This window comes from Trematosphaeria pertusa (genome assembly GCF_010094035.1).
Source record: "Trematosphaeria pertusa strain CBS 122368 unplaced genomic scaffold BU26scaffold_1, whole genome shotgun sequence".
Classification (NCBI taxonomy): Eukaryota; Fungi; Ascomycota; class Dothideomycetes; order Pleosporales; family Trematosphaeriaceae; genus Trematosphaeria; species Trematosphaeria pertusa.
Window position 1 is genome coordinate 1511689 of NW_022987212.1, and position 24787 is coordinate 1536475.

The 24787-nt window shown below is 50.8% G+C and overlaps 9 protein-coding genes across 9 annotated transcripts; 5 read left to right on the forward strand and 4 right to left on the reverse strand.

Annotated features, from left to right (window-relative positions):
• Positions 1-1561: 1561 nt before the first annotated feature.
• On the reverse strand, positions 1562-3411 carry BU26DRAFT_536388 (cytochrome P450; the record flags this gene model as incomplete). The annotated part of the gene is made up of 6 exons (XM_033831345.1): positions 2836-3411; positions 2116-2747; positions 1937-2048; positions 1830-1880; positions 1671-1770; positions 1562-1613 (listed from the first exon to the last, which is right to left on the reverse strand). Exons 1-6 carry the CDS (start codon positions 3344-3346, stop codon positions 1562-1564), a joined length of 1458 nt encoding a protein of 485 aa, XP_033691078.1. The 5' UTR covers positions 3347-3411.
• A 941-nt stretch (positions 3412-4352) lies between these two features.
• BU26DRAFT_414019 (MFS transporter) lies at positions 4353-6043 on the forward strand (the record flags this gene model as incomplete). Its single annotated transcript, XM_033823046.1, has 5 exons — positions 4353-4530; positions 4581-4712; positions 4767-5061; positions 5117-5721; positions 5778-6043. 5 exons carry the CDS (start codon positions 4353-4355, stop codon positions 6041-6043), a joined length of 1476 nt encoding a protein of 491 aa, XP_033691079.1.
• A 2041-nt stretch (positions 6044-8084) lies between these two features.
• Positions 8085-9136, forward strand: BU26DRAFT_573931 (NAD(P)-binding protein; the record flags this gene model as incomplete). The annotated part of the gene is made up of 4 exons (XM_033834315.1): positions 8085-8196; positions 8250-8328; positions 8381-8805; positions 8856-9136. 4 exons carry the CDS (start codon positions 8088-8090, stop codon positions 9134-9136), a joined length of 894 nt encoding a protein of 297 aa, XP_033691080.1.
• Positions 9137-9181: 45 nt separating this feature from the next.
• Positions 9182-11478, reverse strand: BU26DRAFT_557552 (cytochrome P450; the record flags this gene model as incomplete). The annotated part of the gene is made up of 7 exons (XM_033832470.1): positions 9182-9231; positions 9364-9496; positions 9588-9852; positions 9909-10046; positions 10104-10483; positions 10553-11014; positions 11452-11478. 7 exons carry the CDS (start codon positions 11476-11478, stop codon positions 9182-9184), a joined length of 1455 nt encoding a protein of 484 aa, XP_033691081.1.
• Positions 11479-11524: 46 nt separating this feature from the next.
• BU26DRAFT_573935 (cytochrome P450) lies at positions 11525-13220 on the forward strand (the record flags this gene model as incomplete). Its single annotated transcript, XM_033834316.1, has 4 exons — positions 11525-11733; positions 11808-12317; positions 12370-12926; positions 12985-13220. 4 exons carry the CDS (start codon positions 11525-11527, stop codon positions 13218-13220), a joined length of 1512 nt encoding a protein of 503 aa, XP_033691082.1.
• A 539-nt stretch (positions 13221-13759) lies between these two features.
• Positions 13760-15097, reverse strand: BU26DRAFT_573937 (putative monooxygenase; the record flags this gene model as incomplete). Its single annotated transcript, XM_033834317.1, has 3 exons — positions 13760-14097; positions 14151-14454; positions 14522-15097. The coding sequence occupies 3 exons, from the start codon at positions 15095-15097 to the stop codon at positions 13760-13762; spliced, it is 1218 nt and encodes a 405-aa protein (XP_033691083.1).
• A 1333-nt stretch (positions 15098-16430) lies between these two features.
• Positions 16431-18236, forward strand: BU26DRAFT_573940 (MFS general substrate transporter; the record flags this gene model as incomplete). Its single annotated transcript, XM_033834318.1, has 4 exons — positions 16431-16675; positions 16724-17264; positions 17353-18016; positions 18082-18236. The coding sequence occupies 4 exons, from the start codon at positions 16431-16433 to the stop codon at positions 18234-18236; spliced, it is 1605 nt and encodes a 534-aa protein (XP_033691084.1).
• Positions 18237-18575: 339 nt separating this feature from the next.
• BU26DRAFT_598849 (uncharacterized protein) lies at positions 18576-21277 on the forward strand (the record flags this gene model as incomplete). Its single annotated transcript, XM_033835059.1, has 4 exons — positions 18576-18869; positions 18918-19647; positions 19696-20379; positions 20429-21277. The coding sequence occupies exons 1-4, from the start codon at positions 18634-18636 to the stop codon at positions 21275-21277; spliced, it is 2499 nt and encodes an 832-aa protein (XP_033691085.1). The 5' UTR covers positions 18576-18633.
• Positions 21278-21367: 90 nt separating this feature from the next.
• Positions 21368-24513, reverse strand: BU26DRAFT_512966 (uncharacterized protein). The gene is made up of 4 exons (XM_033827514.1): positions 24459-24513; positions 23894-24404; positions 23132-23845; positions 21368-23069 (listed from the first exon to the last, which is right to left on the reverse strand). Exons 1-4 carry the CDS (start codon positions 24459-24461, stop codon positions 21520-21522), a joined length of 2778 nt encoding a protein of 925 aa, XP_033691086.1. The 5' UTR covers positions 24462-24513; the 3' UTR covers positions 21368-21519.
• Between the last annotated feature and the right edge of the window lie 274 nt (positions 24514-24787).

Consider the following 24787-nt stretch of genomic DNA (forward strand, 5'->3'; position numbering starts at 1 on the left):
ACACTTCTAGAAGGTAGATTTTAAAGAGCCTATCTTCTATAGAGCCTTAGATACTTTATTTAGTAACAACCTAGATACTAGAGCAAGCTCTAAAGGCTACATCTTTAAGCTATATAGATTACCTGTAGATTAGAAAGCTATAAAATAACGAACAGTAACTAAATTAACAACTAAGGCAGAGCTTCTAGCGCTTTTAAAGACAGCTTTAGAAATAAAGTAGTAGAACCTGCTTTTCTACTACCTAAAGCTAAACCTTAATATTAAACTAAAGCTTTAGTGCAATAATTAGTAGACTATAAGTATAGTAACTAAGGCTATAAAAAAGCTTTAGACAAAGCTTAAATACGTTAACGTACACTAAATATAGCTCTGCTAGAAAGTTAAGAACTAAAGAATTAACGTTAAATAGATTTCTATAGGTTAAATACTAGCTAATAGACTTATAAAGATTCTATTACCTTAAAAACACGCCTACTTTATTTAATAGCTAGGGCTTAAGGATATTTCTAGTAAGTTAAAGCTTCCGCTATTCTTAGTAGAGTAGCAGAAGCTGCCTAAGAACCTCTTACGCTAGTACTAGATTAGATAGCAAACCTAACTAGAGCAACACATGCCTAATTCGCTAGTATTTTAGAACCTCTAAGGCAACTATTTACCCTTATTTTGCTTCTAGCTCTACTACAGGAGCGCCTACTATACTTATTTAACTGTTTTCTATTAATTTTAACGCATATATATACTAGTTTTATACGTAATTCTATTATATCTTAACTAGCTACGTTTATTATAATCTATTAGATTAACTATAAAATTAACAGGCTACATTTATTATAACAAGTCTAGTCTTAATAAAATACGCAGCAACGTGTTAACGTCTACTTAACAAACTACTCTATAAAGTTACTATAAGCTATAGAGGGCCGCGGTAACTATAAAAATACCCTAAAAGCTATTAAATAAGGTGTTCTTTCTTTTTTACTCTCTACTCTTAAGTTTAATTTACGCCTTTAATATTACTCTATCTCTTTTTGCCTACGGGGGAGCTATAGGGGTTAGTAGTGTAGAGGTGTTATACTATTACTTAAACACTTAAACGCTCTACTATCTAAACCTAACCTCTAGAACCTATATTAGACTTTCTAATTAGAAATAGGTATAGCCTTATATATAGATCTCTTATCTCTCTACTTTCTACACTTCTCTTTTAACTCTACAGGGTCCTCTTATAAGGGGGGTAGCTCTTATAGAACACTATAGCACTAAGGGGTATATTTATAAGAGACAATTATTAATTACCTTTTTAGGTATAGTTAAAAGCCTTACCTTCTTAGACAGCTTTCTGTATACACTTTAAGCTAGAGAGGTGTGTTGCTAGATATAGTTACTACTTTACATAACCTGGTTATGTATATATATAGCTATATTTCTCGTATTCTTAATTAATTAACTTATGTCTTAATACTCTGCAATTCACCTAACATAATTCTTAGTTATCTCTTAGAAAGCTCTCACAAAGCTCTTAGATTACATAATATTTTATTTATTTAGTTTTGTCTACTCTCTAATTTCTAGGTATAAACTTCATGTGTAGCCCTTCTTGCTTCACGAACCACCTATTCAACGTTAGTTTTCATATGTCAAAGCACGATGCCCAAGTGTAGATAACTAACCAGCAATGCTGCTCAGGCTCATTCTCCGGATCGGCGAGCTCGATGTCGAAACGCATGAACAGCGATGGTACCAGCTTTGTTATTTCTATCCAGCTCAGATCTGTGATAGTATTAGTCATGATATCTAACGATTGGTGTTCGCTAAGTGAAGAGGCATACTTCTTCCCAGGCACATTCGCGCACCAGCTCCAAAAGCAAAGAAGAAGCGGTCTATGATGTACCAATTAGCCGCAATTCTAGGTTCATCAAACAAATAGTGAGCGTACCTAGTTGCCCTCGATCACCATCCAACCACCTTTCCGGACGGAAGGTCTCGCAGTCGTTCCCAAAGATCTCCTTCTGTCTATGGATAACCCAAGGATTCGCTCCAATAATCGTCTGCACACATCATCAGCGCACAATACTCCCATATCTCATATCAGAAAGAGGTGTAGGAAGGACTTACACCGCCCGGCAAGAATCGCCCTTCCACCTCAAACCCCTCTGGCGGCACCACCCTCGGCAAGCTCATCCCAACAGCCGGATGAATCCTCAGCGCCTCGTATATGCATGCCTGTAGGTATGGCATCGCAAAACCGGTGTTGAATGGCATATTCTTCGCCTCATCTAGTCCCTCACGCTTGACGGTCGCTTCGATCTCTTGCATCAACATCTTTTTACACCGCGGATATTTGCAGAGATTGTATAAAACGGCCCCGATCGAGATTCCAGTAGTGTCGCTTCCGGCGAAGATATTGGAGGACGCCATACTCAACACACTGGTATCATCAAAATCTTGCCCCTTAGTCTCTCGGACTTGCATCAAGCTCGACAATATATCCTTCCTATCACTTCCCCTTCCCGTCCTAGCGTCACATTCCCTAGCAGCGAAATGCCGCAAGGTTCCGTTGCGATTATTGACGCCCAGCCAGTTTCCAATAAGCGGCATGAAGAAATCGTGAAGCCAGTACAGCCAGGGTACTTGACCAATCCAGGATGCTGAGAAGAGAGCAGAATCGATGGCGGCGAAGGAACCGTCATCCTGGCCCGCGGAGAGGAAACCGAAGCGGCGGGAGAATGTGACTTCGCCGATGACATCTGGTTCGCTTATCAGCCGCAGTTCGAGTCTGAATGTGAAGGGGTGAACAGGGAAGGGGATGGATGGAGAGGAATGGGGATGTGTCACCGAAAGCGAACATCTGCGCCCACTTGCTCATATCGATTGGTTGAGATTTGGTGACTTCGCGAAGCCGATCAAGGAACAGAGTGATTGTCATGTCAACATATGGCTCCAACTTTTTCAGCTGGTCCATGCTGTATATGTTACTAATAAGCCTGCGATGTTGTCCGTGGATTTTCTCATCCCTGCCTCCAAACAAATCGAACTTCCGATGGCCCTGCCACACGGAGTACCAATCGCTTTTCCGGAACTTGGTGCCGGCGCCGTAAATGACTTTGATTGAGGAGGGGTCGGAGATGGAGACTTCGTTAGGGGCGGTTCGGACGAGGTGGCCATGTTTGGCGTGCAAATCGATCATGGTGGTGTGCATATCGCCGGCGCGGCTATGATGTACCATCCATAATCGCGACAAACGTGCCCAGAACGGTCCAGGAATGCCGGCTAAGGGATCGCGGAGGAAAGTGTACGTGATGAAGGTGGCGAGGAGCGCGAGGGCGATGGATATGAGGTTCTCCATGTTATAGCAAAACTAGCACGCTATTCCCTCATGTTCTGAAGAAAACCTTCAAGAGCAATCCAACAAATATCAAATGTCTATGGGTTGATGTCTATGGGTTGTCGGTAAGTGTTGATGTTAGAATTGCCGGAATGCGGGGAACACGCGCCATTCCGAAAGTTGTTAAGCTCGGCCGAAGTGACCCAAGCCCCTGTCGGTTGTCGGCTAAGGGTCGTGATCGTAGACTAAGAGTACTGCCGATCTGCAGTGTGAAGTCCATTAGCGGGATAATATTTACCGTCAAGTGTGCGGATAGCAGGACGGTTCCGAAAGATTCCCGCAATGAGGCTTGGTTGAGTGCACGATCATGAATCTACAACACGGGGTGGTAGACATGTTCGAGGGTATGTCGCCCACAATGTGTTGGTGGTTGGTTGGTTGGTTGGTTGGTTGGTTGGTTGGTTGGTTGGTTGGTTGGTTGGTTGGTTGGAATTGATTTACGTCCAGTACTATAGTATATAGGAGCCTCTTGTTGGGTATTAGGGACGGACTAAGCACGGCTTAGGGGCTGTAAAAGCGGTTTGTGTTTTAGCTGCTCTCTATAAAGAGAGCCAGTCGGCTCCTAATCCTCCGTGATGTTGGTGGTTGCACGTGGTGAATGGCTACATTTTCCACAGAATAACATAGCATGCTTATTCGGTATCAGTCTCAGATAAACATCTACCGAGCGTGGATCCGGCTGGAAAACATTGCCAAGCGTCTCGATGTGGCGATCAAGGAGCCAAGCCCTTGGGAAGCATATCCTGTGGAAAGATGAGGATTCTGGAGAAGCGCCATCCCTCACTAAGCTAAGAGTGTGCAGGGACGAGTGGCATTTGGCAGCTCCTGTGTCGCTGTTGATCGGCAGTTGTCTCGCTCGGCCTAACAGCTAGAGATAAGTATAATGAAATACGGCGTGCCTTGCATCGCTTCCCTGGCATATTGGAGGGATCTACTCGCCTTCCTGAAGATTCCCCCTCTGTTCAGCATGGATTTCAAAAATTCTACTGAGAACAACGAGAAGGTTGATGCAAATTACAATGTTGTGCCCCTACGCGAGGCTATGTGCAAGACAGAGAGACGGTTGCGCAGGAAGATCGATATTTTTGTCGTACCTACCGTAATGCTGATGTACCTGATGTGCTTCATCGATCGAGCCAATATTGGTAAGCACGTTCCATTGTAGCTATGAGTCGATTGGCTGACAACGCGGGAGGAAATGCTCGTCTCGCTGGCTTCGAGAAAGACCTTAAGCTGAAGGGCTATGATTACAACACCGTCCTGTCTATTTTCTACGTGGGATACATTTTATTCGAAATACCGGCCACCATGTGCTGCAAGATCATGGGTATGACGTTCCAAGCCAATCGCTCTGCGAAAATCGCTAATTTTGGGTGTGTAGGTCCCGGCTGGTTCCTGCCCTTGGCCACCGTCGGCTTCGGAGCTTGCTCGATAGCGACTGCGTTTGTGAAAACTCGTGCTCAAGTATGCGCTGTGCGCTTTCTGCTCGGCATATTCGAGGCCGGCTTGATGCCTGGCTGCGCATATTATCTCTCGCGCTGGTATCGTCGCGCTGAGTACAGCTTCCGCCTAGGAATATTTTTCTCTACGGTTCCTCTCTCTGGCGCATTTGGCGGGCTCATAGCGTCAGGCATATTGAAGCTACCACATCTCGGGTCTTTGAAAGGGTGGCAAATGTAAGAGAGCTCTCGACTATATTTCTCGAGAAGTCGGTTAACTGAAAGCGTGCAGGATCTTCGCTATCGAAGGCATCATTACCGTTGCAATTGGTCTTCTCGCCTTCGTAACCATGACCGACCGTCCTGAGACTGCGCGCTGGCTCACAGAAGAACAAAAAGAGCTAGCAATCAACCGCGTCAAGTCCGAACGTCTAGCCCAAGCGGTCCTCCTCGACAGAATCGACGCCACGAAGCTGAAGCGCGGATTCACAAACCCAATCACCCTCGCTACATCGTTTATTTTCTTCCTCGGCAACGTCACCGTCCTGGGTATCTCGTTCTTCCTACCCACCATCATCAGGACCATTTACCCCAGTCGAACAACCATCGATCAACAGCTTCTCACAGTGCCGCCGTATATCGTTGGCGCTCTCCTTTTGCTCCTAATTTCTGGACTCAGTTGGCGATTCGACCACCGCCAGGCTTTCATCATCCTTACAGGACCGACGGTTTTCGCCGGTTATGCTATTTTCCTAGCGACAATTAATGCGAACATTCGCTATGCGGCGGTGTTTCTGTCGGCTAGTACGGCGTTTGCGCTGGGTGTTATGAGTAACGCACAAGTCGCGGCGAACGTTACGTCGGATTCGGCGCGGAATATCGCTCTTGGAACGAATGGTATGTGACACCCCTATCTCCTCTCTCATCACCAATGCTAACACACGACTCAACAGCTATTTTCGGCTACTGCGGAGCACTCCTTGCAACGTGGACCTATCTTCCATGGGATAGCCCGAAGTACATGCTTGGCAATGGCATTAATCTTGCTTGCGCTGCCACGTGGACGATTGTTGGTATCGGAGCGGCTGCGTGGATGGTGTACGACAATAAGAAACGTGATGAGAGGCAGGCGGCGGGTATGGAGGAGATTGTTGGGTTGTCGCAGTTGGAGATTCAGGATTTGGAGTTTAGGCATCCAGCATGGAGGTGGAAGCTATGAGGACGTACAAGTGGATAGATGTATCGTCGACAGAACGAAGAGGGTGTTTTGAGGGTAGCCATGAGTTGATTTACATGCTGACTTGTACTACATTCGTACATATGGTTGATTGATTGAATCTTACTCGGTTTCAGCCGCGTTATCCGCAGCTATGCCTGGATGCGGAGATTTTGGGAGACAGCTGAAGCTTTGCCGAACGAATCAGCGCACCGCACTCCACCTGTGGTCTGGCTTCTGTCTACAACTATGTACCTTTCGCTTCAAGAATTGGCGTGGACTGGCCAGGAAACCTATCGGTAACTGCATATTCTGCGTCGTGACTGCGGTGCTGAAACTTGTTTGGGCTGAGTCGTCGCATCACGTGTTGCTGTATCGCGACTAGATGGTCGCCGCTGCCCCCGGTGTTCCGTAGCTTGCTCGCTGGATTTCGGGCTCTCCCCCTGCCGTGGCCGTGGCGGTGACTCTACAGGTATCAAATCGACGCGGACGGACACGTGATGACGTGATGACCCGTAGACGCCGTTGCGACCACGGGGGTTAGGGTTAGTAAGCCTGGCCCCTGCCGAGCAATTGAGGCGCATCATCGAGGCGCCCGCCCTCAAAGTGCTGACGAGCATAGGGCCTGGCGTGCCGTTGCTCCCTGTCGCCGATGACGATCTCCCGCTCGCTCCGACCTTCTCTACCTGGTCTGCAATGGACCGCTCTGACAAACTCCCCGGTACAAAATGGTGCACCCGCGCCATGCTGGGCGACTGCGGATTTGATGTCAGTTGAACTTGGCGTCTACCTCTCAACAGATTCTCTAACGTACTCGTGCAGGGCAGTGTCCTTGGCTTTGCATTGATGGGTAGGAAAGCCGGTATTGCTGCAGCTTTCCAAAACTCCCTGTCCAATACCTTGAAAGGCCACGAAAAAGAGCTTGAAATAATATTCAACAGCTACAAGATCACGTCCGACGTTTCCGACGATGAGGCCTTGAGCGACGTCCTCGGATACGTTACCGATGTTCATTTATCCGGAGCAAAAGGATCCAATCCTTCTGCTCTTTCAGTTATGACGCCTTACATATCCGGTAACATCATTTCTATGCTCCAGTCATAGAGCTCGCCAAGGCACGGCCACACTCCGCATTTGTCTATCACTTCAATGAGCCGAACCCTTGGAACGGACCCAATAAGGGAGAAGCCAGCCATATCTTGGACGTGGCATTCTTGTTCCAGAACTTCAACGACCACCCAAGTGCTGAACAATAGAATATCGCGCGGCATTTCGCAAAAGATATTATAACTTTCGTGAATGGTGAAGAATCATACCCGAGGCTCGACCGGAAGACCGGGGGCGTCATAATCCGTGACCCGCCGGCGGACGCTGGGTTCAAGTTTGTGCAGTCCGAGAACGTGAGCGACTATGGCCGGAAAGGCTCAGTCTGAGATTTGTCGTTGTCGGTCGGACTGGACAAGTTACCAGAGGCATTGGACGTGTTAATGGCTGGCCGGTAGTCACTGGGGCGTGTTTTTCCATGTGAGCTAGCCCTGCTATCGTTTCCACATATGCGGATTTCTCTATATCTCAGCTCGAGATCAACGTTCGCAGCTCTAAGTATAATACAGAAGAGTCAACTACATACAGCTCCCTCGCTCTCAGACCTGACCTCTCGCCATATATGTGCTGTGTCAACCGCAAACTCCGATCATACACGGCGCTAACTCTCAACTCCTCCCACACGGAAGTGACTTCATTTGATACCCAAGCCAGAGGTGGCATTTTCTGCCCCCACGTGACATTGACGAATTTTGCACCCTCTGTTTGCATGTAAATAAGTGCTCAGACGGTACGACCGTTCATCCGATTGTAGTTCCCGGGTAGATGTGGGGTATTCTTTAGCAGCGCGCCTCGGTGGGTACCCCACATTACGCGCGTCACGCTGGCAGCCCCAACGTTGGTCAACCCCAGGTAAAGGGCCGGACGGCCGAGCAGCGCTACGTTGCTGGAGAGGCTGCACTCAATTGACTCGTACTGCAAGCTGGACAGCATAAAAATCACAATGACTAGCTACGAAGTACCCAAGGACTATAGCGCGCTCAAGGGCAAAACAATCCTGATCACGGGATGCGCTACAGGCATTGGCCGTGAGGCGGCAAAATTTGCATACGGTAAAGACCGTGGCGTGGGTGAAATGTATATCTGCTGATAGAGTCGGGGCCAGCGAACGGAGCAAACTTGGCCCTTGCGGACATCAATGAGAAGGATGCCAACGAGCTTGTCAAAGAGCTCGGGAATGACAGGTTTGTAGTCCCTCTGCGATTCGAACCAAGGACTGATATCTCGATTACATAGCCGGGTCCTTTTTCAGAAAGTGGACGTGTCGGACTGGGTGAGCTTCCGCAGCATCTTCGACGCTGCCATCGATAAGTTCGGCGTTATACATGCGGTGCTGTCAAACGCCGGCATGCACCATGAAGAGTTGCTCAAGGAAGAGTTCGATAGTGACGGCAAACTTGGAAAACCCAATCTCGCATCCATTGATATCAATCTGGTTAGCCACCTCTACGCGTCCAAGCTGGCCTTTCACTACTTCAAAAAGGGGCCACAAGGTCCACGCCAAATCGTCTACACCGGATCCGCTGCGTCCTATCTCGACACAGCTCCCCTCTACCAGTACGGTGCTGCGAAGACGGGAGTTCTTGGCTTGATGAGGGCGTTCCGGCTAACGGCGCAAAAAGTCAATGTGTCTGTCAACATGGTTGCTCCCTGGATGACTGGTGAGTCGTTAAGAACTGTTCATTTGAGTGGTCGCTGATCGGAAGCGAAGAAACAAACATGATGCCAAAATTTCTTGCGGATATATGGGGCGAGCTTCCAAGAAACACCCCACTTGGTGTCGGGAAGGCCCTGCTACTTCCTGTCATCAGGGAAGATCTCCATGGAAAATCCTTCTGGATTGGTGGAGATGCATTGGTAGAGTTGGAAGACAAGATACACGAGACCCAGCCATTGTGGATGGGAAGTGAGCTGAGCGCGGGCGTCAATGAAGGCAACCGTAGAATGCTTGTTCTAGCCACAAGCCCAGCAGATTCTATGGCAGGGAAATGAGGGGCTACATGGTCTTCTCCGCTAAAGGGAAATTGCTACGATCTATCACAATGACCAGTTATGTATTATCTGATGTACATCGACTCTTGCTAGCACTAGGAATATATAAGAGTCCCACCAAATGTTAAAGCCAATGCTCAATAGATGGGAAAGCTATTATACAGCAGAAACTAGTCTAACTGCCGAAGAGCATCTGGGTTGAGCTTTGATATCCATCCTCAACTTACGTGGCTTGATGTTCATCATTAGATTCTTCTGGTACGCGAACCAGAAAGTGGTAATCGTCCACGGCTGATCTTTGTTTACGAACTCGAAGTCGAAATTGCGTACGAACTGTCCCAGGAATTTGTGCAGTTCAGCCTGTGTGGCGGGTTGTTATTAGCGTAGTTCGTTGCGGAGAAGGCAAGAATGGTAATAATGCCTCAAAAAGAAACAGTAAGGTATTACTAACCAGCGCGATGTTGCGGCCAACACACATCCTCGGGCCACTGCCTCCAAATGTAATGGTAGCGCTTTCAAACAGCTTAGCCTTTTCCTCGTCCTCGAGCCATTGATCGGGTCGGAACTTATTGGCGTCTGGGCCCCAGATCTCCTTATCTCTATTTTGGGCGATGGGGCTGATCCCGATTGTTGTGCCCACGGGGATGTGTATGCCTCGGACCGTAAAGTTGGGCGGAGTATGTCGGAGGAGTTGGAAGACGATGGAAGGTAGCATTCTGGTAGCCTCTTTAACTGCGCCTGCAGGTATGGCATCTTCTGCGACTGGAGATACGTTAATGGGCTATCGAGCTTGTTGTCCTCGTAGAAGGCATCGACTTCTTTCTGCAACCTCCGGTAACAGTCAGGGTTTGACACTACATAGAACAGGTATGTTAGCATCCCTATGGACGTGGTATCTGCACCAGCACCGCTGCGATGGAAGTCAGATGTGTTGAGTAGACAACCTAGGGATGAAATGGGCACTCACATGAGATTCATTGCTTCAATGACTACCTCTTCGACTTTCACAGGGTTACCTTTTGCATCTTTCATCCGGCAGGAATGCTGAAGCATGTCTTCCCGCTTGACTTCGTCGACGTGGTCAAGTCGATCTTGTACCTGCTTGAAGGTCCTGTTGCGGAAGGGTAGCAATGGTGGCGCTCCGCCTAAAATGTCGAGCAGTTTAGCAGCCGCGGCGTTGTTCAAGATCCACAGTTGGTCTAGAAAATGCCCCATGCATGACAACAGCTTGAAGACATCGAAGATATTCTGCCTGAGGTTATTGACGTCGGTTTCAGTCTTCAGCATGTCCAGTTGGGATCCGTATCCCAGCTCGCCCACAACATCGAAAGCAAAGGCGTTAGTCCACTTCAACAAGTCCACAGGACCTCAATCTGCGTACATGTGCAGCTTCTCCAGCACGGTATCCAGACAGACCTGGATGTAATTTTCGTATTTGAGAATCGAGGACATGGAGTAGGCACCTGAAACGCGCTTCCGCAAGAAGCCGTGTTCCTTCTTATCCAGCGCCGAGAACAGTTGAGGCGCCGTCTGCGGAGGGTCCCAGACCGAGTACCACGGGGTCTTCAGGGCATTGTGGCCGTGGCTGTACAGGTTCTTCATCGCCCATTCATCGACCACTGAAACCTCGTTAGGGGTGATTGGGACGACACGTCCGTACTTTTCATGGATCGCGAGAATCTCCTCGTGCCATTTGCCACGGCGGTACCCAGCGTCGCGCCAGAGGCTGGTCAACTTTGCGAGGAATGGCCCAGGTACGTGAGCTAGAGAGTGGAGGAACACGCGGTAGAAGGCGACGAAGGCAATGAGTACAAAGACGGCTGCGACAACGGCGACGGAGGCGCTCTCGGTGTCTGCTTGGCTGCACGTCTGCTTGAGCTGAAGCCATGTTTGTTTGAAATGTAAGCGGCGAGTGGAAGTCCGCGCAGAGCAAGAAAAGTTCGCCAGAGAGGACTACGAAGCCATGTAAGAGATGATCTCAAGAATTCCCATTCGTTCCGAGCCATGCAGGGCATGGAAACCGTCTGCGCCGGAAGCCGAGCGCAATAGACGACCCCTAACGCCACATGGCTATGCTCGTTGTGCCAAACGTCGGTTGTATACGCAGGGATGCTTCGTTAATCGCGTCACACGACATTCGACGTCAGGACGATTCCCCCGCACGACAGCTAGCAAGAGGGATCCCTGTCCGGTCTTGACCTGAGGGGGACGCGGCTTGGGTCCAACTGATGGCTGAACGCGCAGGCTTTCCCAAACCGCTCTTAAAACACGACTTTCGTGATTCGTTCGCTGGGTTTGCCATCCAGGTGCCGTACCCATCGCGACTTTTTCAGATTTCGCATGTCGAGCGCATCGTCCGAAATGCCGTTCTCGTCGCAACTGCTGGCAATGATTCAACAGTCCCTGGCCGTGGTCGTTGCGATTACGACTGTTGCAGTCCTGGTTGCTGCAACTTTCGTGCAACGTTACCAGTTCAACAAGAAGTACAAGCTTCCTGTTAGGATTCCAGGGATACCTTTCTTTGGAAATTCTTTCCAACTACCACCGTTGCAGCAAGGCCCTTGGGCCAAGAAAATGGCCGAGAAGTATGGAGAGATGTACGTTTGCCGCCATGGTTGCGCAGACGACACCATTGATGATGATCGAGTAGGTTCACGTGCAAGTTCGGAAGCGCCACTTGGGTCTTCTTGAACTCGTCGCGCACCGTCAACGACCTTTTGGAACGCCGTGCGGCAATTTACAGTTCGAGGCCTGATTTTCCCATGACGCAAGACATCATCTCGCGTGGCTCGCGAATCGTGCTCATGCCATACAATGACAGGTGGAGGATGCTCAGAAAGATTATGCACAACGTCCTGATGGCGCGTCAGCAAGACGTCTTCATGCCGTTTCAAGACCTGGAATCGAAGCATCTACTGTGGAATTACCTCGAGAAGCCGGACCGATGGTGGTCGGCGAACGGCCGTTACGCGAACTCGGTCATCATGAGCGTCGTCTTTGGTCGCCGGTCCATGCTAGATGATCCAGACGTTGTCGAGCTATTTGAGACAATAGAGCTCTTTTTGGAAAACCAGCAACCCGGAGTCAACATTGTAGACGGCTTCAACTTTCTGAAGAACCTCCCTAAAGGGTTACAGTGGTGGCGCCCACGAGGAGAAGCAATTTTCCACAAGACCTTCAAGTATGTGAGAATCTTTGGCTTTTATGTACTGCGATGCTGACTTCCCTTCCAGAGTCTACAAGCGCGAGCTGGAAAAGTGTCAAGCAAAACTCGAGGCCGGCACCCAGCGCGAGTGTTTTGCAACAGATTTCTTCAAGAGCGAAGAATACCAGAAGATGGATGAGACGCAAAGACTGTTTACTCTAGGTTCTCTCATGGAAGCGGGTAGCGATACGTCCCGTGTGACCATTGGCCAGATCATCGCTGGGGCAGCAACGTATCCTGACTGGGTAGCACGGGCTCGAGAACATCTGGATGCGCTCTGTGGCCGCAATGCCGAGCGGCTGCCCCAATTCAGCGACAAGCCCAACCTGAAGTACATATGCGCCGTCGTCAAGGAGGGCTTTCGATGGAGACCAAACATCGCGGAAATCGGCGCGCCACACATGCTGATCAAAGACGACGAGTACGAGGGGTATCGCTTTCCTGCTGGGACTGTCTTCACTTGGAATGCCTGGTCAATCGCGCTGGACCCGAAGGAATACCCAGAGCCGGAGCGTTTCTGGCCCGAACGATTCATGAACGATGATGTAGAGAATGCGCTGAAGGGGCATTGGGCATTTGGACCAGGTCAGTACCCCCATGGCTCTCTCATTTGCTTCTCAAGTCATCTAACCTTGACATCCAGGCCGTAGAGTCTGTGCGGGCTGGAAAGTTGGAGAGATGAATGTATGGATTGCGATTGCCCGTCTCCTGTACTGCTTTGATTTCGAGCATATTCCAGGGCAAGAGATAGACACGATGACGATACCACAGATCACAAAGCAGAAGGCACCTTTTGCAGTGAAGGTGAAGGCGAGGAGCAAGGCGCATGCGGATCTCATCCGTAGAGAGTGCGTAGATGTTATCAATATCGTCTACTAGCAAAAGGCCTTTCGTCGCAGAGAGAATGAGGGAACGAAAGGCATATATGAGGACGAGGCCTCTAACAAACGATTTTACCAGTGTGAGTCCTTGCGATGGGTGATGTCTTGTGTTTGGCCGCTCTACTAGATAGGGACTTGATGTAATGTAGATGCTTAGGGCTAGTTTACTGCTCTTGCTCTGCATAATGATCCTGTCTTGTCTACTCGCAACAGTGCCTGAACGCCCTCATAGACAGGCGTGCGTACCGCGCATTCAAAGAGCCGATGACATTGCAAAAGCAACCTTGGATAACATGACATGCGGACTTGTAATAATTCCTTGCCATTAGCAGCTGATCTCTACTTCAAAGATAATGCTGCTGAGACACGAATCCGGAGCGGTAATGGTTAAATAGATTTTAAAAGTAGAGATGAGGCAAGTTGATTCTGATAGATACGAAAGCACTACCTATTCCAAGTCCAAAACAACCAGTCCTTTCACCAAGAGACCAGCCACCCGCATGCACCGAGATAACCATTTCTTCAGTCCCTGCCTCTTCACTTGGATCTGTAATGTTGGGTGAAATCGTACGTGATCACGTTGATACCACCGATGAGCTCCTTCATCTTGGTGGGATCATCCTTGACGCCGTTGATCATCTGTAGGCTCTCATCTCGCTGCGATACCGTGCTCGGGTCCTTGTCAAACATGCGGAGAAGGTTGGCACTCGATATGGGATCGATAAACTGCGAATATTTCTCGCGTCGCACTTTCGAGTAGATGTCGAGAATGCTGTTATCCGCTTTGCCCTCGTACAGCCCGATCAAGCAGTCGGCTAGCCCGCCGACGTCCACGATCCCACCCGTGAGACCGAGGCCGCCAAACGGGTTGCAAACTGTGAAGCTGTCAGCTCTGCCCAACCTTTTCCCATGATCGACGTGTACTCACGGTGAGCGGCATCCGCTGCGAGGACAAACGGGCCCACTCTCATCGACTCTGCTAGTCTTTGGTGTACTTTGTAGGGACTGAAGTTGGTGATGCGATAGTCCTCGGGAGAAGGGTTCCCAGGAAGCATATTCCTCCACTTCTCGTCCCGCTGCTCCAATAGCTCTTCTTTGGTCAGGCTGGCGGGCACACCATAGCTGACACGCCACATTCCATCCCTGGTGATCCTGGCAGCCATGTACCAATGTTCGGGATCGATAATAAAATTGGCATCTTCGTAGCCGAACTTGTAAAAGTCGTAATAGGCCTGACCAACATCCGTTAGCATCTGGAGTGACAGTCCGAGCTACCAAGCACGGTACCTAGGTACTGACATTAGTTGCCACAACCTGTGTGTCCCACGTCTTCCCCGGGAATTCCCAGTCGCCGAACAACAGCCGCCGAACCTTGCTGTTGGCGCCGTCGCATCCAACAACGTAACGGGCACGAAGCTCTTTTGAACCATCGGGGGCGGTGACAGTGACGACTCCTGTCCCGTTGTCGTCCTTGATATCGGTAACTTCATGGTTCCAGAGTATGGTGGCATTCGGATGCTTTTGGAGGTGCGAGAGCAGAATCTGACCGAGCTGGTTCAAAGGCAGACAAACAAGCCTATCTGGATCATCGGATACGCCGGTGTGATCTATGGTGGCCAGGACCTTGTTGTCAAAAGTCCTAAAAGTAAGCTTCTCAGGGAAGAAGCCTTTGGCGGCGATGTCGTCCATGACGCCTGCTCGGCGCAACACGCTCACGGCTGGCCCAGCATAGTGAGTTGCTCGCGGCTGCTTGTCTAGCGTATCTGCTTTCTCAACCAGGGTTACAGGTATCTTGTTCTGCGCAAGAATCAGACTCAGTAGAAGACCTGCAGGCCCTGAGCCAACGACGGTGACGTATGGTTCCTGAGATGACATGAGTTGCTTGTGGTCAAACGGTACTGTATCTGTTTGAAGCTTAGCTCGCTTTCACGCCTCAGCTGCGACACGTCTCACTCAAATACTGCACACGGGGCCCGGAGAATCGTCTCATCAAGGACAACATGAACCCGGACGGAAATTCGTAGGCTCCCGCCCGTCGAGAAAGAACACCTTTCTCCCGGACGACGGGTCACGCAGCGATGGCCTGGTTCCTGGGTCCAGTTCCCCACCCTGTACTTGTCCCACACAGTCTACCCCGCACATTTCGTAAAGCTAGCTGTAGACGCCTGATACCAGCGTGATGGCGGAAAAAATGGAGGTCAACGTCGCTCTACCGTTCGCTACGTATTGTTCGCTCTTGGTTGGTGTTGTCATTTGTTGTGCGGTCACCGATGCAGATGGCAGCGTTGCAGCACAATTCGCTAGGCGCCAAGCTCAAGGGCCTCACCGTGGCCCAAGGTGAGGTATGGCAGTTCAAGGGCCTATAATATGCAAGCATACCAGCTCGGGTTGCGAAACCGGCGGCTCCACCGCCCTTGTCAGCCTCATCCGCAACAGTGGAATGCACTTTGTACGGGGAAGAGATACAGTGTGCACTAAGCCAGTCTGAGTCCGCACCTCATACTCCTCAGTCCACGATGTCCACAAAACTATGTCGATTTTCGCCATTTACTACAGATACCAGAGGAGTTCGAGGTACAGGACGCGCCAGAGACGAACTCGGCTGCTTGAATCTGAACGTCACGTTGTTTGCGCTGTCCAAAACCAAGTCGCCCAGGCCGCTCTACCCCGTGCTTGATTGATTGATTGATTTCTCTCGTTTTAAGTCACCAACCTATAGAGGTTATGCTGACTACGCCTACGCACAAAAGGACTCAAAAGACGCCAAAATTAAGAGAAGGGAACAGTACCCCGTGCTTGTCTGGATACATGGACACGTGCGCTTCGGTGTTGAGATGTGCACGAGCTCATGGGGATTACCAGAGAGGTTCGCGGCAGGTCGAACAAGCAAGGGACTCTTGATCACAGCCACATACACACTCCCCTATAGCATAGCACTTTTACTGTCCGTCGCGACCATCAAGAACCCACGATCTCGGCTAGTCCAAGGTGCCTATCACAACTCCACGCTCTAGTGGGTTACTTTCGCTGCGTTAGAGAGTGAGGAGCTTGTGGGGAAACCACATAGATGTGGGGTAAGCTTGGTGGGGTAGCGCTTTCCCTGTCTGCTGGGTCTGCAAGGTTTCATCCTCCTCCCTAAAATATCAGATCATTTGCAAGGTCACAGTCATGCTTCTCGCAATCAAACTTATGAGCCTCGTACTTCAATATGGCTTGGGGGATACTAGAACCTAAATCACGTCCGGCGCATGTACCAGCTACGGTGCTGCTGGAGGACACTCCAGAAGTTGCCGCCCACCATGAACACCTCAAGAAGATTACCCACCGGGGCGAGACCATTATCCTGGTTCCACAACCGTCAGATGACCCCAACGATCCGTTGAATTGGTCTTTGTTGCAAAGGGATCTCATTTTTCTCCTCTATGCAACCTGCACCATCCTTACCATTGGCGGGTATGTGCTCCACTCCAACTAAAAGAATCACGCTGAACCGGCCCTTAGTATTGGCCCTATCATATCCCCAATTGCTTATGAGCTCACTGTTCTCTTCAACGTGTCTTTCACGAAAGTCTCGCTCCTCACCGGCTACAGCCTGCTTGCCACTGCATGCTTCGGTATTGTTGTGTCGCCTACAGCACGTAAATATGGGAGGAGATTCCCCTTGATCTTCTCCATGTGCTGTGCATTTGCCGGCTGTCTTTGGGGAGGTTATGCGGAGTCTTACAACTCTCTCCTAGGCGCCCGCATCGTCCAAGGGCTTTGTGTCTGCATGTTTGAATCTCTCAACTTTGTCATCGTCGGAGATCTATACTATGTCCACGAGCGTGGCATCCGTGTCGCCTTGGTTACCACATCCATCATTGGGGTCGGTGCTCTGCCACCAGTGGTCTCGGGCAAGGTTGCCACAGACCTGGGTTGGAGGTGGATCTTCTGGCTCCTTGCGATATTCATGGGCCTTGCACTCGTTGGCACTGTATTTTTCGGCTTCGAGACTGCGTACAATCGCAAAGCCATTTACAACACCGACATGGCCTCTCAAGATGTATGGCACTCTCTTTCGTCGGAAGCGTTTGCGCATGATCGAGCTGACCGTTTCCCGCCAGGATCTTGACCGTCTGGATGGAAAACAGAGGGTACGAAAAGATGAGCATGATGGAAAAGGCGATGATATTGCCAAAACGGAAACTGTGGCGAGCAGCAGGATACCGCGAAAGACGTATCTTGGTCGATTGAAGCCATGGTCTGGTTCTTATTCGCCGGCACCCTTCTGGAGACTCACCATTCAGCCTTTCCTGATCCTCTGGAATCCCGTCGCGGTATGGGCTGTTGTACTCTTCGCATTCCCTGTCTTCTGGCTTGTCGCTTTCAACTTGCTCATCGCTCAAATCTTTTCAGCACCACCCTACCTGCTCAATACGGCAGAGCTCGGCTACATGTCTGCGGGCGCCGTTGTTGGTGGCATATTGAGCTCAATGCTCTGCGCTGCCGTCTCCGACCCAATGATCGAGTTCTTCGCACGCAGAAATGGAGGCATTTACGAGCCCGAGTTCCGGTTGTTCTTGATCATCCCGGCATTGATCCTCACAATCGTGGCGTACTTTCCGTTTGGGTACATGATTAGGGACGGCAAGAGCCCTGCGGCAATTTCTACCATGTATGGCGTTGCCACCGCCGCGGGGCAAACATGCATGGCAGTGGTGGGAGCCTATGCTGTAGATGGCTATCGCGACATCAGTGTCGAGATATTCGTCTTGACCATGATCATCAAGAACTTCCTGTTCTACGGCTTCTCCTGTAAGCCTGGCTATTTGGCAAGCGCCAAGTTTCTCGAGCGGAAAAGGTGCTAACGTCTCTTGCAGACTTCATTAATGACTGGATTGCGCGCTGGGGCACTGTCAAGTTCTTCTGCACGGTCGGTGCGATCCAGGCGGCTACGTGCTTGACCACAGTCCCGTTGTATGTGTTTGGGAAGAAGCTCCGCTTCTGGTGGCACAGTTCGCGCGTGAACGCCTAGTGGGGGCGGGATGCAGATGGACGGTGGCGACAGGTGGTGGCGGTCTCGTAGTTGTTAGCAGACAGTGTACACACGCTTCTTGAGAAGAGGAATTTCGTACCCGCCCTCAACCTCATCCTCATCGGGGGCCAGCAGCATGTGACGAAAAGCCTACGGCCCGGGCGCGCCAATGACCCAAAATTCGGCGTTCGGCCTGGTGATTGGCTCGCCTCCGCGGCCAATGAGAAGGCCCGCCCCGCTGGACGTCGGTCGTCGGATGGGGGGATCCCCGGATTTGCGCCCGACCCCGCATTGCCTTCTCGCATCTTGCGCCCTCGGTCCCCAACAGGCAGTCCTGCACTCTTCTCTCCTGGGCCCGTCTCCGTCGTCTCTCGCACCACCCCAATCCGTCTTGAACATGCTACACATGTCCGTCCACGCCTTTCCTGTGCAACACAGCCCTCTCGGCAGCGGTGTTGGCGGGGCCCCAGCCCATTCCAACGTGTCCAACGGCCCGAAGCCAACCCACCCGATCAAGTGTTCGGTATGCCCCAAGGTCTTCAAGAGAAGCGAGCACTGCGCGCGCCACGAGCTCTCGCATACCAACGAACGGCCGTTTGCTTGTCAGTTCTGCCACAGGACCTATGCGCGCAAGTACATCTCACCGCGAATCCCTCCCCTACGCCGCTCATTTCGTTGCAGGGACCTCGTCAAAAGACATGAGAAAACGATACATGCCGACCTTTACAATGCACTTGTGAATTCGCGTCGCCCCAAACAGAATGAACGCACCTATAACCCCAACGCGCTGAATGCGCAAGCTCCCCCTGTCCTCCAGACCAATACTAGTCCGGCACAGCTAGGCCACGATACTGCCACCATCACAGAGCTTGCCGCCTCTGATGATAACACCGTCCAGGCTCACAATGAACCGACAACTACCTCGAGGAGAGCCTCGTTTTCTGGCGGCGCGGACACAATCAGAGCCGATGCGGTTACGTCGCCACCTCGTGCCCCTTCGATACCTCCTTTCCTGCCCAATAATGCCATCGCACTCGGCAATGCTGCTGCCGCATCTCCGGTCACACATCGAGGCACATCATCCATATCGGCAATGGATGCAAGGATCTCAGGTCCGTCACCGCCAAGTTCTCCAGTGCCAGGTAATGAACAGTACGATTTCAGCATCGGCAACCTCTTGATGGCGTCCCCATCTGATGCACTGTCGAGTTCGGGTAACCATGTCGATGTGTTCCATTTCGGGCAGCCATGTAACAAGCGCCAGCGGCTGTCTGATGGCGGTCCATCGATGCCATCCGTCCAGAATGACCAATCCTTCTCAATGTCCGCTCCCTCGCCGATGTCGTCGGGAGACGCCGCAAACCTGCTTCTTCCCCCGGATCTCATGGATACCGACCTTATGATGGGAAGGGTCAGTAACGAGTTCTTCTTCCACCAAATCGCACAGCAACGCGATTAGTTCCTCGATACAAATGGAGCTACAGGCGACCTCCTTGGCGACTCGGATACCTCCGGGGTTATATTTCCAGGGCGTACCACCAGCTCACCGTCAGGACACTTCTCGGACTCTATCAGCGATAGCGGAACGGAGAAGCCTGATCGACTACGCCTGCCGAGGATCTTGAAGGAGAAGTCTGAGAATCCCCCTCGGTTAGCCGTTGATGAGGCTGCTTTTCAAGCATTATCTGCTGATATCAGGCAACGACTTGGCAACGATGAGGTGAAGCTTCCTCTTAACAATCGCCGGGAGCTCCAGCATTTTTTGAATGGCTACCTTGATTGTTTTCATCGACATCTGCCCATTCTGCACTTGGCAACTCTCGATGTGTCACAAACACCCAGTCCCTTGGTCCTTGCCATGTGTTGCATCGGAGCGCTCTACCGACTGGATCGGCAGAAGGCTCGGAACATTTACCTCATGGCCGCTAAAATCTCAGAGACGATTTCCACAGCATGTTCTTATCCTTCACCGCTCACTTCACATTCCTCCCTTTCTCTCGAGGATCGAGATGCCGGTAAAGCAGCGAGCACTAAGCCCCTGTGGTTGATGCAAGCACGCATCCTACTGCTGCTCTATGCTGCGCTTGGCAACGACAGCGCCATTATGCAGTCTGAGCTTTGGAGAATGGGCGTGTTCATTACCGTAACTATCGTTTATACCGTTGCTCGTAACAGCACTAACGTCAACTTAGGAGTATCGCGCTCGACGATCTGCGCTCAAAGCCAAAAGTTGTCACCATCCAGAGCTCCGATGGCATGAATGGATCGAAATCGAGGCAACCAAAAGGTTTCTCTGCGCCATGTTCATTTGCAGTAGCCTGCTTGTACTAGTATATGACATCGCTCCTGGGGTCGGCATCACGCAGGATCTAGAATTCGAATTGCTCGAAGAAGAAAAGCTATGGAATGCCGCTAATGCCGAAGATTGGCGAGCTCTTCGAGAGTCTGCATCACCATCGCCCCCAAGGACCATACGGAGTGTCATGGGAGACATGCTCGCAGGCAAGACCAACGACAACATCGATGGTTCTCTGTACTACGTCTCTGGATTTACAACGCTCCTGATTATCCACGGGCTAAACTTGTACGCTTGGAATCTCAGCCAGTTCAGTCACGTATATATTTCGCCGTTTTCCGATCTCTCAGGCGTGGCATCAAACACTTTACTCACGAATGCCTTGTTGACGTTCGCGAGGTGTAGCGAAGTTCTACAACTTGCAAGACCAGAAGGCATCGAGTCTCTCTGGAATAACCCCGAAGGACCGCTACTACTGAATTGCGAGGCAATGCTACGTGTGGCATACACACGAATGTTTCTTAGTGCGAGCATGCCTGAAGGCCTCGTACTGCTTTCCAACCCATCAGACGAGAACGTTCGACTGCTGGCCAACTTCGTCGCCGCCCCACAGGAACGCACACCACTTATCACCAAGGTAATGACGAGCATGTGCGAAGCATTTTCCGTGCCATCAAAAGCAGGCTATCTGCTTGTGCAAAAGACTGCGGCAATCAACTGGAGCGTTGAGCATTACGTGAAGTAGTAACTATATCCAGCTACACAGGTGTATCGCAGAGTAAGCTTTTAATTAGTTAACAGCGTATTAAGACGCGCTAAAACGATCGTGCGACACCTTAGTTATGTGCTCGATTACGTGCCTGGCCGTATATAGACAAGCTCTTAAGCAGAGTTTTCTCGACAATAGAACTGTTCTTTAGCTATCAATCCGCGCTCCGCCACACTTTTCTATTCTGGATTTAGACAAGTCTTCAGCCTTTCTAATATTCAGTCTTCAGGCCATCCAAAGACCACGGCGCTGTTTTCTTGAGCCCGTGCGTAGTCCCCTGATTCTTCGTTCAAGGCTCGCAGCACTACGCATCTGCAGCCCAGGTTGCCGCAGTCCCCTAAAGTTCTGCTAGACCGTTTTAACTTCTCTTTGATGCCCTCCAACGTGGCGTTCTCTCTGTTGCTCCAGTCATCATCAGCAATTTCCTGAAGACAGTCTACCTTTGCTGCAAGGTAGCAATGATTTCTGGGAAGAGACTCTCTGGCGCAGTTCCCTGCGCCAGCCGGCCGGATGACCTCCCCAAAGCCGTCGCAAAAGATAACCCATGAGTGCTTCACAATGAGTTCCCACCCGCCGCTGGATTTTGCAAGAACCATTTTGCGAGTTTGGATGGTCCTTTCATTATCCGCTAATACCAATTCCCTGAAATCGACCCCTCGTGTCTTGCCTCGACGCCGCCTTTTCCTCTCCAATGTTTCCGTCATTATGTTGAGAACGGTGGCCAGGCCCACGACGAACGCTTTGAGCGGCCTTCCTCCAACTATTGTTTCCTTCTCAGCTTCCAGTATTTCCCTTTTTCTCTGTGTCGTCTCCGCGTACGGGTCGGCGATAGGATTATTCTGGTGCCTGAGCCGCGCAATAACCGCGTGGTGGAGGAAGTCCAGTCGACCCACCATCCAGCCTCGTCTCTCGTTCTCATTAGTGTCGTACAAGACAGCGGTTCTTCTCTCTGCGCGATCAATCACATGGTTGAAATCAGCGTCCCCGTCAAGATTGAACCGTATCCTCTCCCCTCCCCAACGTTGGAATTGTTGTGTAATGTTGAAAATAAACAGAAAAACTCTGAAGCCGCCTTGTAAACCACCCTGTATTTGCGTGTTGTCGCTGAACCAAAGAGGTTTCGCCTCGGCCGCCGAAGCAGTGAGGCTGTAGGATGCTCTGTCAGTGCTCAAGAGAGTTTGAACCGGAATTGTCGAGCTATTCCAGCCAAGGAATGCCTTTTCCGTTCGAAGATCATCCATGTTCAGGATGACCCAATCCTTTTGCCTCTCTAGGGCTGAGACCAATCCGCTCTTGCTGCTCTCCCAAAGCTCCAAGTGCCACTGTATGCCTGCCTCGAGTTGCTTGACGGGAATGAGCAGCGTTGAATGGCCAACCAGCACTGTGAAGTGGCCGATCTCAAGTCGGACCACAATGCCAGCGAGATATGCCATATCATCGAACGACAACTCCAGCCCCCTGCCTTCTTCTCTGCTGGATGCATAATGTGCGGTCGTGGAAGGCGCCGTCGTGATAACCGCAGCCTTGAAAAGCTCGTGCCAGCAGTCCGCATTACTGGCGGCCACAGCTTTTAGAGGTAGAAGCTGGATATTGCCGTCGTCGTGGAGCTGCACATCAGACAGCATCACACCTTCACGAGGCCGGACCCTCACTGCTGCACAGAGCCACGCAACTGCGTCGACAGCAGCCGCCACAAACTTGTCGCTTCCCCGAACCTGTATCTTGGCCTCCGTCTTGGATGCCAACATTTTTATTTCGCATGCCCCGTCTGCAAAGAGTCAGCTCACCTTAATTAGAACTGCCACATCTCGGGATACCTGGGCGACATACAGCTCTTGGTAGTCCAAACCTGGGGTGATGGTGCCTCTGAAGTTCCGCCCTCAACCATGTGCTTGACAGCGTCTGCAACGGCGGCAAGAATGTACGAGAATATCTCGGGCCAGTGCTGAGACATATATTCCTCGCAGGTGTATGGCCGGCAGTTACCAACGGAGCCGACTAGGGTAAGAGTCGCGCCGAGCAGTTCACGGCTTACGGTGCGCTCTTTGGAGCCTTTCAATATCACCTTGGGGAGCTCCCAGTCGGCTGAGAAACTGACTTGTCTTCTTGCAAGATTCTCCAAAACCTCGTCATGTATCCGAGAATGCCCCGAGTCTGGTTGACGCTGCCGATAGGACCGAGAATCTGTGCCGCCGGCTTTATCGGTTTTGCTGTCGCGTTTGTCGAGTTGGACTCCGACCGCATCACTCTTTTGGCGGTCAAGCAGATATTTCAATGTTTCAAAGTCGATGGGCGATACGATTTGGACGGCCCGACCAGAGAGTCTGTTATTCTGGATGTTGACACGGCGGTTCATCCCCTTGTCTTCCCCAACTTGCCCAAGTACCTGGATAGCCTCGCCTTCAACACAGTTATTCATGATGTCGTAGTGAATAGTTTCGTCATCAAGACGAGAACCTGCAGCAGCTTTTGGATCCGTGGCACCGGCTGCTTCCTCGCTTAGAGAGGCACCTTCGGCTTTGCTCGGAGGCACCAAGCCGTCATCTACTAATGTCAGCATGTAACGATATCCGGCAGTTACATGAGACGAGCCTTGCGGTGTCCGGCCCTCTCCAATGACTTGCAGAAGAAGACGATCAATTCGATGAATGACATCAGCATTGGCAAGAACAGTGCCGGCAGTCTTGGAGGTCAATCCGACAACGGCAAGCTGGATACGCAGGCAGATATTGGATTTTGCATGATCGAGCTCCTTCATGATATCCGCAAGTATCTTCTCATCTTTCGACTCACGCACGAGCTGTTGGGCTAGTTGATGCACCGAACCTTTACCTCCCCGATCAAGTGTCTTCAAGTGCTGCACAAGCTTTGCCCCAACCGCTTGGAGCTTGGCCAGTTCTGGGACCAGGTCTGTTGTCTGCAACGCATCTTCATCCTCGATCATGTGGACAATGGCAAGTAAGTTTGTGAGCTCGACAGTGTGCTTGTTGAGAGCCTCTGTAAGGCTCTGCTCGTGTTCGTAGGCCTTGCGAACTCGTTTGAATTCGCGGATTGCAGTTTCCAACAATCCAGAAGCCGCAATAGCAACCCCCAAAAGATCGGCCTGAACACGCTAATTAGCGATAGTTTTACTCGCAGGACGGCTGAAGAACGTCACCATAGTGTCTGATGCCTTATAGTAGGTGCCAACTTGTACGAACAGTCGAGAAGCCGTGACGGTGTTTCAAGGTTGTAAAGTGGTGCACACCCCTCATTATGTGGGGTTGCCTTTCCATTAGGTTCCATGGGGTTCCATCTGGCGCCACATTCAGAAACCACGGATTCTTATTCGTGACGGCTTCGGGACGCATGAGTCGCTCGAGGTCATGGAGTATTGTTTCGAAACAGTATCACTCCTTTGCCGTATTCCTTCGCACACCTCCCATAACCTGCAGCCGTGTGATGTCGGAGTCTCCGGCCCGTTGAAGGCTGCATACCGCGAACAAG